General features: G+C 38.6%; 1 protein-coding gene across 2 annotated transcripts in view; it reads right to left on the minus strand.

Moving 5' to 3' along the window:
- LHFPL3 (LHFPL tetraspan subfamily member 3) overlaps positions 1-14633 on the minus strand; it is a 733304-nt gene that overhangs the window by 208974 nt on the left and 509697 nt on the right. For both annotated transcript variants that reach the window (XM_066354170.1, XM_066354171.1), the window contains exon 2: positions 13881-14117. In XM_066354170.1, the coding sequence (XP_066210267.1) occupies positions 13881-14117 (237 nt within the window). The remainder of the gene's footprint in view (positions 1-13880; positions 14118-14633) is intronic.

The following is a 14633-nucleotide window of genomic DNA, read 5'->3' on the forward strand; positions in this document are numbered from 1 at the left end:
ATCATATCATCAGCAAATAATGATAGTTTTACTTCTTCTTTTCCAATTTGGATGCCTTTTATTTCTTCTTCTTGTCTGATTTCTGTGGCTAGTATTTCCAGAACTATGTTGAATAAGAGTGGTGAAAGGGGGCACCCCTGCCTTGTTCCTGATCTTAAGGGGATTGCTTTTAATTTTTGCCATTGAGTATGATGTTGGCTGTGGGTTTGTCATAGATGGCCTTTATCATGTTGAGGTATGTTCCCTGTATTCCCACTTTGCTGAGACTTTTGATCATAGATGGCTGCTGGATTTTATTGAATGCTTTTTCTGCATCTATTGATATTAGCATGTGGTTTTTCTCCTTCTTTTGTTTATGTGATGAATCACATTGATTGATTTGCAAATATTGTACCATCCTTGCCTCCCCAAAATAAATCCCACTTGATTATGATGTATTTTTTTTTTCATGTATTGCTGGATCCAGTTTGCTAATATTTTGTTGAGAATTTTAGCATCTAAATTCATCAGGGACATTGGCCTATAGTTTTCTTTCTTTGTGTTGTCTTTGCCGGTTTTTGGAATCAGAATTATGCTCGCCTCATAAAAGGAGCTTGGAAGTCTTCCCTCCTCTTGAGTTTTTTTGAAATAGCTTGAGAAGGATAGGAGTTAGTTCTTCTTTGAATGTTTGGTAGAATTCGCCTGTGAAGCCATTTGGCCCAGGACTTTTCTTTGTTAGGAGTTTTTTGATAACTGTTTTGATCTCATTTGTTGTAATTGGTCTATTTAGGTTTTCTAATTCTTCCAGATTGATTTTGGAAAGATTACAATTTTCAAGAAATTTGTCCATTTCACCTTAGGTTGTCTAATTTTTTGGCATACACTTCTTCATAGTATTTTCTTACAATCCTTTGTATTTCTGCTGTGTCAGTTGTTACTTCTCCAATCTCATTTCTAATTTTATTTATTTGAGTAATTTCTCTTTTTCTTGGTGAGTCTGGCTAAGGGTTCATTATTCTTGTTTACTTTTTCAAAGAACCAGCTCTTGGTTTCATTGATCATCTGTATTTTTTTTTTAGTATCTATGTCATTTATTTCTGCTCTGATCTTTATTATTTCCTTCCTTCTACTTCATCTAGGCTTTACTTGCTGTTCTTTTTCTAGTTCTTTTAGTTGCAGGATTAAGCTGTTTATTTGAGCTTTTTCTAGCTTTTTAAGGTATGCCTGTAGTGCTATGAACTTCCCTCTCAGGACTGTTTTTGCTGTGTCCCACAGCTTTTGAATTGTTGTACGCTCATTTTCATTTGTTTTAAGAAAATTATTTATTTATTTATTTATTTATTTATTTATTTATTTACAGAAACAGAGAGAGAGAGAGAGAGAGAGAGAGAGAGGGAGGCAGGAATGAAGAGAGATGAGAAGCATCAATCATTAGTTTTTCGTTGCGACACCTTAGTTGTTCATTAATTGCTTTCTCATATGTGCCTTGACCATGGGGCTACAGTAGACTGAGTAACCCCTTGCTTGAGCCAGCCACCTTAGGTCCAAGTTGGTGAACCTTGTTCAAACCAGATGAGCCCGTGCTCAAGCTGGCGACCTCGGAGTCTCAAACCTGGGTCCTCCACATCCCAGTCCAACAGTCTATCCCTGCACCACTGCATGATCAGGTAGAAATTTTTTATTTCTTCTTTATCTCATTGTTGACCCATTTGTTGTTTAATAACATGCTGTTAGTTCCCAAGTGAGTGTTTTTCAGTTTTCCTATTGCAGTTGATTTCTAGTTTCATGCCATTGTGGTCAGAGAAGATGCTTGATATGGTTTCAATCTTCTTAAATTTGTTGAGACTCATTTTATTCCCTAATGGGTGGTCTATTCTAGAGAATATACCATGAGCACTTGAAAAGAATGTATATTCTGCTGCTTTAGGGTGAAAGGTTCTGAAGATATCTATTAAATCTAGTTGATCTAGTGTATCCCTTAATTCTGTTGTTTCTTTGTTAATTTTTTTTCTTGAGAATCAATCCATTGATGTTAGTGGGGTATTGAAATCCCCTACTATTATAGTATTGCTGTTCATCTCGTCCTTTATGTCCATCAAAATCTGCTTTATATATTTAGGTGCTCCTATATTAGTTGCATAGATATTTATAATGGTTATCTCTTCCTGTTGGTTTGATCCCTTTATCATTATGTAGTGACCTTCTTTATCCCTTACTATAGTCTTTTTTTAAAGTCTATTTTGTTAGATATAAGTATTGCTACCCAGCTTTCTTTTCATTTCCATTTGCATGAAATATTTTTTTCCATCCTTTTACTTTCAGTCTATGTGTATCTTTTGTTTTGAGGTGCATCTCCTGGAAACAGCATGTGTACGGGTCCTGTTTTCTTGTCCATTCAGCTACCTTATGTCTTTTGGATCATTTAATCCATTACATTTAAGGTTATTATTGATATGTAGTTGTTTTATTCTTTAAAGTTATATTCCTCTTTTACTATATTCTTTTTCCCCTTTGTTCTATTTACAACAGGCCCCTTAACATTTCTTGCAGCATTGGTTTGGTTGTATACATTTCTTGGGTTATTTTTTTTTTTTTTTGTCTGGGAAGCTTTATTTCTCCTTCAATTTTAAACAATAGCCTTGCTGGATAAAGAAGTCTTGCTTGTAAGCTCTTGTTCTGCATTACATTGAATATGTCTTGCCATTCTCTTCTGGCCTCAAGTGTTTATGTTGAGAAGTCGGATGTCATCCTTATGGGGTCTCCTTTGTAGGTGATAGCCTTTTTTTCTCTAGCAGCTTTTAATATTTTCTCTTTATCTCTTAGCTTTGGTATTTTAATTATGATGTATCTTGATGTAGATTTTTTTTGGTTTCTCATAATGGAATTCTCTGTGCTTTTGCACTTGTGTGACTTTTTTCTGCATCAATTTGGGGAAGTTTTCACTATGATTTGATTGAACAAGGTCTCTATACCTTGTTCTTTCTCTTCTTCTTCAGAATACCCTATGATGCAGGTTTTGTTTCTCTTTAGATTGTCACAGAGCTCTCTTAGAGTTTCCTCAGATTTTTTTTCCAGTCTCTTTTCTTTTTGCTGCTTCGCTTCCATGCTTTCACTTATCTTGTCCTCTAGGTTGCTGAGTCAATCCTTTGCTTCCTCCAGCTTGCTTTTAATTCCTTACAGTGTAGTCTTTATTTCTGATATTGTGTATGTCATTTCTGTCTGGTTCTTCTTTATGATTTCTGTGTTCTTTTTGATGCTTTCAATTTCTTTATTGAAGTGTTCATTAAGTCCATCCATTGTAGCTTTGAGGTATTTAAGTATCCTAAAAATAATTATTTCATACTCTGCATCTAGTAATTTGATTACTTCTGATTCATCCAAGACTTTATTAGAGGATTTATCTTGTTGAAGCATATGACTTATGCTTCTCTTCCTACCCATTATTCTGTATAACTTGTGGGCTTCTTCCAGCTGTGATCTCCTTACCTAGTAGAGCTGCTTTGAAGTCTTGATTTGTTTGTTTTCTCAGTTTTCTTAACTAGGTGGTAATCTTGTTTACTGATCTCAGCAGGCGGCTTATTTGAAACTGTATTTAGGAATGTGGTGGGTGTAACCTGAGACTCTGAAGGCCTGATCTGCCAGCTTCTCTCTGGGGTTGGGGTGCTTTCTCCCTTTCAGTAGGGAGAGGTGTATCTCAGATCTCCGTGGAAACCTGAGTTACTGCCCCTTCTCCCCACTTCCTGTTTTAAGCTGTGTCTTGTTGCTCTGGTTGGAGCTGGAGAGCTTTCTGGAGGTGGGTCACCTGGAACCACTTTAGACTTTTGCTGTGTTGCAGGATCAACCCCTCCCCCAGCTATAGCCACCTCCGCACTGGATGAGTCAGCTTCTCAGGTCATCCCATGCATTCCTCTGCCCCTGACCATCTGTCTCTCTCTCCCCACTTTCCTTTTGGAAGACAAGCCAGCTCTCTTAGCACACCTCATTCCCAGGTCTCTAGGCACATGGCTGTGAGCGATATTTTCTGCTCTTCTTCTTTTAATGAGAACCCTTCTGGGCTCTCAGCCTCATCCCACCTTTATTCCTGGAAGCAGGGTAGCTCCCCCACCATGGCTTGGAGCTCCCTACCAGGCTTGGTGTGGCTTCTTCTTTGCTCCTTGGTTTTTGAGACCTGTTCTTTTAATCCAAAGTTGGTTTTCCATGTTGATTGTTCCTAAATTAATTTGTAATCCAGTTTGGTGGTGTGAGCTGGGAGTCCTGTGTCTGCCTATTCTGCTGCCATCTTGGTTCTCTCTTATTATTATTTTTTATTCATCCTCCTTCCTTTCTTTTAGCTGGTTTGACATTTACCGGAGATTTTTTCTCAGGGACTGAAAAAGATTAGTCCTCAGAGATGGAAAAGATCATTAAAATGTCAAAATTATTTTGGATATTGAAGTTGAGTGAATAATAGGGCATGTGACAGCCACTCAAAGTCAGCACTTTGTTCTCAGATTCTTAAAACACATCTGACTTTAAGTTCATGAGATGGAGAAGGCTGAGAGGAAAGTACCAACTTTGAGGGTATCATTTGAGGTTGGATATAGATTAAAGAGAGAGCTTTTCTTTTCACTGCACCATGGTGCATTCATGATCTCAACTTGTATTTGTTGAATGAACTGGAGTCAATTTTAGAAGTTCAAATGTCCTCCAAGTAAGTTTAGGTCTGGAGGGTCAATTGAAAGAGATAATCTCCAGCAACACATTCATCAGCAACTGCTGTGAAGTTCTCTTCCTTCCAACATACCTTTGCATTCCCTCTCCTTCTGCCTCTTCCTGACCAGGACTGACCTTCTTCCCTGGTCCCTTGGGTAGTAAACAATACTAACAACAGAGGTATTTCCAGACATCCAGCAAGACTTAGAAACTATGTCGCTTGGTAAATATGTAACTTTAACCATTACAGACACAATAATTATTTCTAAAGAAGTCAATAGTTTAATAGTTTAGGTAGAAGAGGGAGTAGCAATAGGTGGACATTACAAGCAGGCACATTTCAACTTAAAGGAAACAAGAACTTTCTAAGATTAAGATTTATGCAACAACGGAATGATCTCATGAGACAGAGATTAGAATAGTCTCATTCATTCAATAATTCACTCATTCAACACATAATTATTGAGAACCTACATATGCCAGACATTAGGCCACTGATTTTCAACTGGTGTGCCACAAGAATTTTTTTTTTTTTTTCCATTTTTCTGAAGCTGGAAACAGGGAGAGACAGTCAGACAGACTCCCGCATGCGCCCGACCGGGATCCACCCGGCACGCCCACCAGGGGCGATGCTCTGCCCACCAGGGGGCGATGCTCTGCCCATCCTGGGCATCGCTATGTTGCGACCAGAGCCACTCTAGCGCCTGAGGCAGAGGCCACAGAGCCATCCCCAGCGCCCGGGCCATCTTTGCTCCAATGGAGCCTTGGCTGCGGGAGGGGAAGAGAGAGACAGAGAGGAAAGCGCAGCGGAGGGGTGGAGAAGCAAATGGGCGCTTCTCCTGTGTGCCCTGGCCGGGAATCAAACCCGGGTCCTCCGCACGCTAGGCCGACGCTCTACCGCTGAGCCAACCGGCCAGGGCCACCACAAGAATTTTTAAAACATGCAGGCCCTGGCCGGTTGGCTCAGCGGTAGAGTGTCGGCCTGGCGCGCGGGGGACCCAGGTTTGATTCCCGGCCAGGGCACACAGGAGAAGCGCCCATTTGCTTCTCCACCCCCCCTCCTTCCTCTCTGTCTCTCTCTTCCCCTCCCGCAGCAGAGGCTCCACTGGAGCAAAGATGGCCCAGGCGCTGGCCTCTGCCCCAGGCACTAGAGTGGCTCTGGTCGGGGCAGAGCGACGCCCCAGAGGGGCAGAGCATCGCCCCCTGGTGGGCAGAGCGTCGCCCCTGGTGGGCGTGCCGGGTGGATCCCAGTCGGGCGCATGTGGGAGTCTGTCTGACTGTCTCTCCCCGTTTCCAGCTTCAGAAAAATACAAAAAAAAAAAATAATAAAAAAATAAAATAAAATAAAATAAAACATGCAGTACCTGACAATTTAGTCAGGAGCACTGACCTCTTTTCTTTTAGATTGCCAAATAAAAACATGACAACAGCCAGTACAACAATAGCCATCTGAGGTAAATGAATCGAAATTATACCTGTTTTTTGTCAGATTGGCAGAAACTGTAATACAGTTTTTTAGTGTGGTGCAGAATTTTTGTAATTAGTTTATGTGTGCCATGAGATGAAAACGGTTGATAATCACTCTTCTAGGGAGTAGTAAACAAATGAGGCAAAAATCTCTGCCCTTTTGCAGCTTTTCTGGGGGAAGACAGACAACAACAACAAGAAAAAGAGGTAAAATATAATATATCATTGGTTAGATACATTTATATATATGTGAAATTTAGGAGACATTGGCCAGAGAACACCTTATTGAGAAGGTGACATTTGGTTAAAACCTGAAGGAGATAAAGGAGAACATTTTGGGCAGAGGGAAGAGCAAACGCAAAGGCCCTGCGACAGGACTGTTCCTGGTACATTTGAGAAACAACCTTAGAGTCGGTATGACTGGAGCGGAGGAACATCTGAGGAGACATCAGCATGGCAAACATGGAGGCAGATCTGTCTGGTCTTGCAGATGGTGGTAAAGGACTTTGGTGATCCTTCTGAAGAATGGCATGATCTAATTTACCTTAAGATAATGCTGGCTACTCTGCTGAGATCAGAGCGAAAGGGTGTAATGATGGAATGGGTGAAACCATGTACAAGTATCTGACAATGATGACAGTAATGATGGGGGTCAGAAGTGGGAAGACTCAATATACTCTGAAGGTAGAACTCACAAGAGTTCTGAATGGGTTAATTGTGAGTTGTGAGAGAAAGAAAAGAGCCCAGAATGATTCAAGGTTTGGCCTAAGCAGTTCTCCATGCTACTAACTGACTTGGAGAAGACTAAAGGAGGAAGGGGCTTTATGGGAAATCTCAGGAGCTTGGTTTGGGAAATGTTAAATTTGAGATGTTAATTAGATACTAAAAAAAGGGTATCAAGTAGGTATTTGAGTTCATTGGCAAGTTTGGAAGTGGATTAAATTTGGGAGTCATTAGGATATTGATGTTATTTAAAGCTGTGGCACCAGATGAGGTAACGTAGAAAGTGAGTGGAGACAGGAAGAGTATAAAGAGGGAGGACTCAGCAAAGGAGACAGAGCATAAAGAGCCCCAGAGACACAGAAGGAAATCTAGGTAAGGTCAACCACAGAGGTCAACGAAAGAAAGGGTTTCAAGATGGCTCCTCCAATACTCAGCTCTAAAAGGCTGCTGATACAATCTAAGAATTGAAATCAATAATGAAATTTAGCATTATGAGATTGGGGGTGATTTTCACAAGATAGCGTCTATAAAATGCTGGGGGTAGAAACCTGAACGGAGTGAGTTTATGAAAGAGTGGGAGGAGAGTAGTTAGCAGCAGCAAGTACATAAAACACATCTGTGAGGACCTCTAGGGTCTGCTCCACATCTTAGATTAATTTGAGCCCTTCTGATAAAATGCCAGGATATATTCAGTACCTTAGAGACACATTCTGAAATGCTCTGATGACCTCAAGGACTTTGTTCAACACAAACCCCATTGGGAAACAGACAGATCACTATTGCCTTAATAAAGTTTTCATTCAAAGCACTTGAAGATACTTTTGCCTGATCTTTCTGATCTTATCTCACTAGCTTTTTGTTGTTGTTGTTCTTAGTTTTATTGAGATATATTGACATATAACATTATTTTAGTTTCAGGTATACAATATAATTACTTGATGTTTGTATATGTTGCAAAATGATCACCACAATAAGTCTAGTTGATATCTATCACTTCACGTGTTACACTTTCTTTTTCTTATGAAGAGAACTTGTAAAATCTACTCTCTCATCAATTTTCAAGCATACAATACAGTATTATTAACTATTTATTTCATAACTGGAAGTTTGTACCTTTTGACCACCTTCGGCCATTCCCTGGTCCCACCCTGCCCCAAGCTCGTGGCAACCACCAGTCTGTTCTCTAGATTTTACTAGGTTTTTATAAAATTACACAGTCAAGTAAGAGGATCAGTTTTATAGGCTATTCACCATTCTTGAGTGTATTACACTATTGACTAAATAATATTATTTATAAGCTACCAATGGAAAGGAAGACAAAACCCTTCACTTGCTATAGGGCTGTTGGTCAAGTTGGAACCAATAAAATCAGCATCTATTAAGAACTGACTATTACACCATGTTGTGTAATAAAAATAATTTGAAATTTCAAGTAAAAGTTTTGTGTTTGAGGCCTGGATCCATTTTTTATGAGCAATGAACATTTAGACCAAATATTTAACTTTTATGAACCTCAAAAAAACTAGAATAATAACTCACAGGATTATTGCAATGATCAAATAAATATTATATTGAAAAATGATTAATAGTAAGTAAAGCCTATATACATATTCATTACAAATTGCTTCCCAACCCTATGGAAAAGGTACAACTGGGCATTATTATTTTTCCCATTTTAAAGGTGGTGAGGCGAGGCTCTGAGATGCCGAGGGACTTGCTCGAAGTCACGTCACTAACGTGCTGGAGTTGAGATCATAAACAAAGTTTTTATTGCTGATCTGGAGCTCTGTACACTGTCAAGGTATCCACATGGACACCACATAGTGTGAGGACCTAATGAGGCAAGGAGGCTCCTCTGCCGTGGGCCAGAGTTTCTCAGCTTGACTCATTTTACTCCTGGTGTAATGGATTGGCCTGTGACAACATGCTTAGTGGGTAGATGCATGGCTGGGGGGGAAACTTTATCTTTCCCTTCCCCAGTCACCCATGAATTGCTAACAAGTCCCTGGAAAAGCCTTTAGTGTGTTCATGGCTCTGAGGGCAGGAGCTCTTACGCCCTTGGAACATTTTCAAAGCACACCTTTGAAGGTATTCCCAGAATTGGAATATTTTATTGCTGAGAGAAACCTCAGATGCCATTTAGACAAGCCTGCATTTTACAGATGAAGAAGCTTAATTGTGGCACTATGAAGATGTGGATGCAGCCTCCCAGGTCATGCCCGGGAGCACTGGCTCTGGGCCATGCGCTCACTGGGCCACCCCACGATGCAGGCCCACCCCACGCTGCTGCCCACTAGCGGCCAGGGCCAGGCATGGCACCTGAAATCAAAATTCCAAAGCCTTTCTAATTAGTTAAGTAAAATAAATTTATTCTAACTCCCTTTATGATAGCATTATGAAGAGTTTAAGCCATTTAATAAATAAACGGCAGTGAGAGTCACCGCTTGATGGAAAATCATGTTTTCTCATTTGCAGTGTAAGTACTAGAAGTCAAAGTGACTTTAAAACTGCTCATGAGAGGACCCAATTATCCAATAAGCAATTCCAAAGACCATGTACACAAATACAGAGACAGACCTCTTTATGAATGGTGTCTGACAAGGTAAAAGATATTTCTGGCAGAGAAGCTATGGAAAATGTAATTATTTACCCTTTTACAACTAACTGAAAGAATTGAAAAAGAAGCTTTCATTTTAAAACCTTATCATCTGGATGAAACTTTAATTTTACATAATTAAATTGACTTCACAGTTCAGTGTGTTAAAATATGCAATTAAGCAGCATATCAGGGTTAAATGCCTACCGTCTCAGCTCATTTAGAAATCATGCTGCCGACTCCCAAAGAAGAGCGAGCACCTGCCTGTCTGCCAGCGTCCCAGAGCCAGGGCGTCACACAGCCTGCAGGCTGGCTCCCCAAATCAGAGAAGGCAGCTGAGTCTCCTCGCACGTGCCAACTTCTGTGGAAAGTTAGTTGGACATTTAAAGAGTTTTCACTTCTCTTTGTTGTTCAGTGGGGCTTTTTAAAATGAGAAAATATTCTGGGATTTTGTAGGAGGATCACTGATTATTAACTTTATCTCTTACAGAAAAGTTCCTTCTAAAACAGCACTTGCATCATCAGAGTTCTTGCCTTCTGTTTGTTGTATGTACATTAAAACATTTATTCCAATTTTGCCATTTCACAATTTATAATACATTGCAGCTCCTGGGAGAGGGGGAGTTTAAGAAGTGTTGTGGGAAGTGTTGAAGGGAGACAATGAAAGGAGATTGGGGCGAATTCACTGGACATTGATCTTAAGAGGCAGTGGTCTGTTCAGGTGATGTCATTCACTGTGTACCTCCACCTAGTCTTCCCTTTGAATGGCACCTTTGTGATGGGTTAATTTATGGCTCACCAATATCCTATATTCCCTTTCATTTCATGATTGAAATATAGTTCAAGTAGAATTGAGTTCTCTTCCCTTCTTTAATATAGTCTAGAATTCACATAAGTAATTCTTGTTTTGTCCATTGGGGTGATTGTTGGGGAGGACTCATGGGTCTAAGTAATATTCTTGTAATGACACATGGGAAACCAGAACCCATTTGTGGCTTTTCCAGATAAATGGGGAAAGCATGTTGCTAGATTAATTACAAAAAAGCACAAAAAGAATATATGATCATGAGACCACTTAAGGCAGTGGTAGTCAACCTGGTCCCTACCGCCCCTAGTGGGCGTTCCAGCTTTCATGGTGGGCAGTAGCAGAGCAACCAAAGTATAAATAAAAAGATAGATTTAACTATAGTAAGTTGTTTTATAAAGATTTATTCTGCCAAACTTAGCAAAAATCTGACATAAAATACTTGGTAAGTAATTATTATTATATGCTTTAACTTGCTTTAACTCTGCTTTATAAATTTTATAAAGTAAAGTTACTTCCCTACTTTATAAATCACCATTATTGTGGAACTGGTGGGCAGTTAAAAAATTTTATTACTAACAGAGATACAAAAGTGGGCAGTAGGTATAAAAAGGTTGACTACCCCTGACTTAAGACATAAGACTGCTTAAGACAAACTTCTTCAAATTGGGGACATATGCTGTATTTGCAGGTTTATTCTTTCTATAATGCTCCTATTAGTTATTATGGAATGTAGGTTGTTAGGATGATCAACAGACCATAAAACTAGACTATAAAAGATATTAAAGTATGTATAGTGATAAAATGTAAATAGCAATGTACAAATGTTTTACTCTTTGGAGTCAGGCTTGAGATATGGCATTATCTGCTTCCATGAGAGCTCTATGATACCGGATGGCATGATGGGGTTACTAAATTCTTCTAAAATTTTCTGAGCTAGGTTTGCCTCTGTCTCATTGCATTTCCCTGGAACCCCAAAACAGCTTTGACTACCAAGGAAGATCTTGGTAGTTTTATCAGAAAAGAAATGAATAGTGAAAAGGAGTGTTTTAATAAGTGAAAAGTTATATACTCATGCAAATTGTAAATGTACCCATTTAAAAATAAATTTCATAATTACAAATTATTCTTATCTTGTCAGCTATTTCCTCTCTTACAATATATAGATCATTAATGGTATTTAGTTTGGTTATTGCAGGCACTTGAAAGCCATTAAACCACTGTTTAGTGTAACTATGTTCATACACAAACATACAAAATCACTGGTCTTCCCTCAAACAATTTAACTTTGGAAGTTTCAACACTGAACAAGTGTTTAAATAATACCAAATGATAAACACTACTTTGCATAGCATCTGTAAATCTTGTACCATTTCAAAGAAACATGCAGGTTTGATTATCCACAAGGCTTAGGATCCTGGTCTCATTTTATACAGACCCTGTTGTGTGAGCATCAGAACTGTCTGTGGAGTAGAGCTGTTGATACCTTCTCAGTGGTCCAGATAAAGAGATTCCAGTTTGTGACATAAAAATGTGGTACAACTGAAATGTTTTATCAATATGGCCTGATACTCTCTGCTACTGTATTGGATCTGATTTGATACAGATGAACTGCTACTGATTTTAGTCCTTTTGAACAAGATGAAAGAAATTATGAATACATGCAAATGTGACACATGCAAATAGAGAAGATAATGATCACAGAAGAATCATACTCTGTCTCTAAGCCTATATTGGCCTCTTAAATTTCTTTCTCATTAACACTTTTACTAAGGCATTTCCAATATATCACTGAGTGGAAATGATGCTTTCTAAAATGAAAACCCAGACAGAGAGGATCAGACATCAACATTTAACTGAGTCAACTAGAAGAAAAGACCCCTTTCGAAAACTGTTGAGTGTTATTCTATAACTTTCGCTGTTCCTTTCTAAAGCATGAATTCAGAACTGTCACTTATATATGTGGGCAGGAGTCAGAATTCCCAATGACTGAATAAAAATCTTTCTGTTTTTCTTTTTTGAATTTTATTCTCCTTATTTGTGGCCAAAAATTGTCTGGAAAGTTAAAGTTTCTCAATATAACTTTGAATTGTACAGAGAATAAATAGCATTGGTAGTGGTAGAAGTCAAGAGTTTGTGAAACAAAGAGGTGTTTCCTTTAATTAATTCTTTAGGAACATGTAATGTATTCTAATATTAAGCTATCCTTATTATTAACTTTGAAGTGAAGTTACTGGACAGAGACCTGAATATGTCCAAGTCACAAAGACAACAGATGAGGGCACCAAAATAATGAGTGTGTATAAAAGCATTTTAAATCTGTAACATGCTTTATAAAACAGAACAATTGATTTCAGATTATCTTTTTTGTTTAGAAAGAGCAACTCAAAGAAGTGTGGCATGTGTAGAAAGTATCAGTACTAGTTCCCTGTGAAAAGATTATTTTTGTGTTTAGACTATTTCTGATAAAACCAAGTAAGCTAATATGTATTCTGTCTATAAACCAGGGAGGTAAAAGGTTTTTGGATGAACCTTGCTGTTCTCCCAGACTTCTCAATTTCTCTCCTTACAGTTCATAGTTTATAAGCATCAACAGTGATGGTCTAAATATAAAGCTTGCTACACTATCATTGCATGAGACATCATGTAGATACTAATATATGCTTATAGCTTATATATGGGGCTTGTTGAAGCAGTGAAGAATTTCTGAAGTTAGCAACTACTTGAAATAAGCTAAATCTCATAATTCAAGAATAGATTTAGTTCCCAATTAGGAATAAGAGCTAGAAGAAGGAGTCACTCAGTTGAAGGTACTGATATTTTTCAAGTATTAAAGTTAAAAATAATATCAAGATAAAACAGTAAAATGAATCTAAATCTATACAAAACAGTAAATTCTATCCCAAGAAATAGGTTTAGAAATCTGGAAAGAAAATGAAAAGATTCATCTTGAATAATGACTTGCTACCTTAATGGCCTACTGTAATATTTCTGTATCATTCATTGGTCAACATCCTATTTTATACCCTAGTTTCTTTGTGTTTCAGAAGGTATTTCCTTTTTGAAGAAAAATCCGAGGGCTTTTTAATAGCCAGATAACACATTTAAAATTCAGTTAATTAGGTAGTTAGTGAAATCTCTAACTGGAATTATTTGGAGCCAGTATTGCTACTTTTCTCTGTGAGAATGAACTTGAATTCAAATAAAGTGATTGAAAACAGTTTAATAAAGGCAGTTATAATTTCCTGAGATTCCTCTGGCATTTATGCCAACATGGAAAATAGCTGAATCCACTGATAGGATGCTCTCTATGCTTGGACAAATAGACAAAATCGTTGTATTAATAGCCATTAACTTAGAGACGAAGAGGAGAAGAAAGCTGGAAAAAATGTATTTAAAAAGTAATAACGGACTCAGAGAGCCTCGGAAAGGTAAATGTAAAAATGGGATATTTTAATTGTGTAAACTTCTTGAGTTGAGTCTCCGGAAAACTAGGTAGCATTAAAAGATGCAGCAAATTAAACCCATGGGAGAAGCACTGGTATTTGATGGAAGGAATGGAGAGCATTATTTTTTGTGTTTAGGCATCCAGGTAAGAGTTCCCCAGTGCAATCTTACCTTTGTTTTCTGCCTTCAGTTCCTCTGCCATCAAGCTGTCTTGTCGGTTACCAAGCACAAATGCCAGAAACGAGAGGATCAGGGCGTCCAAAATTCCAATAATCGCCAGGATGTACGCCCAGCGGACAGAGCAAGCTCCGAGGGTGTACTTGTCCGTCTTTTCTCCACACATCCGTTTTACTTCATCTGAATCCCAGCCATCAGGGAAAATCATACAGCCAAGCACAAGGCAGGCAGCTGGGAGAGAGGACAGAAGGAAAAGAAAAGGAGTTAACATAAATTTTATTTTAGCAAATAGCAATGATTTGACTGTTTCAAAATCTTGATTTAAAGAGCAGCGAACCTCCTGGTTGTCCTACCTGGAGTAACCCCCACCCCCACCCACACACACACTTAAACTTAAAAGCAGCCCAGTGCTTAGCCAGAACTCGAGGAGTGCACTTCACAGTGAACCAAGCATTCTGGCAGAAGTGAAGGTATGTTGATTATAAGAAAATACTTTTAAAAAAAGGAACAATAAATTTTGGTGTGCATTTGTGGAAAGGCTTCCATAGCAAATAGGAATCATATGCATAAGACATCATACACTGCAAGATAATAGTTCAATGCTTGCTTTGAAGAGCTATGACAGGAGCTAGACAGGGGGTTAGGATAACGAAAGATACCAGAGGGTATGCTGACTTTGAGTCACAGCAAAATATAATTTCATGTTGTGATCTCTTACACACACACACACACACACACACACACACA

This window comes from Saccopteryx leptura, chromosome 12 (genome assembly GCF_036850995.1).
Source record: "Saccopteryx leptura isolate mSacLep1 chromosome 12, mSacLep1_pri_phased_curated, whole genome shotgun sequence".
NCBI lineage: Eukaryota > Metazoa > Chordata > Mammalia > Chiroptera > Emballonuridae > Saccopteryx > Saccopteryx leptura.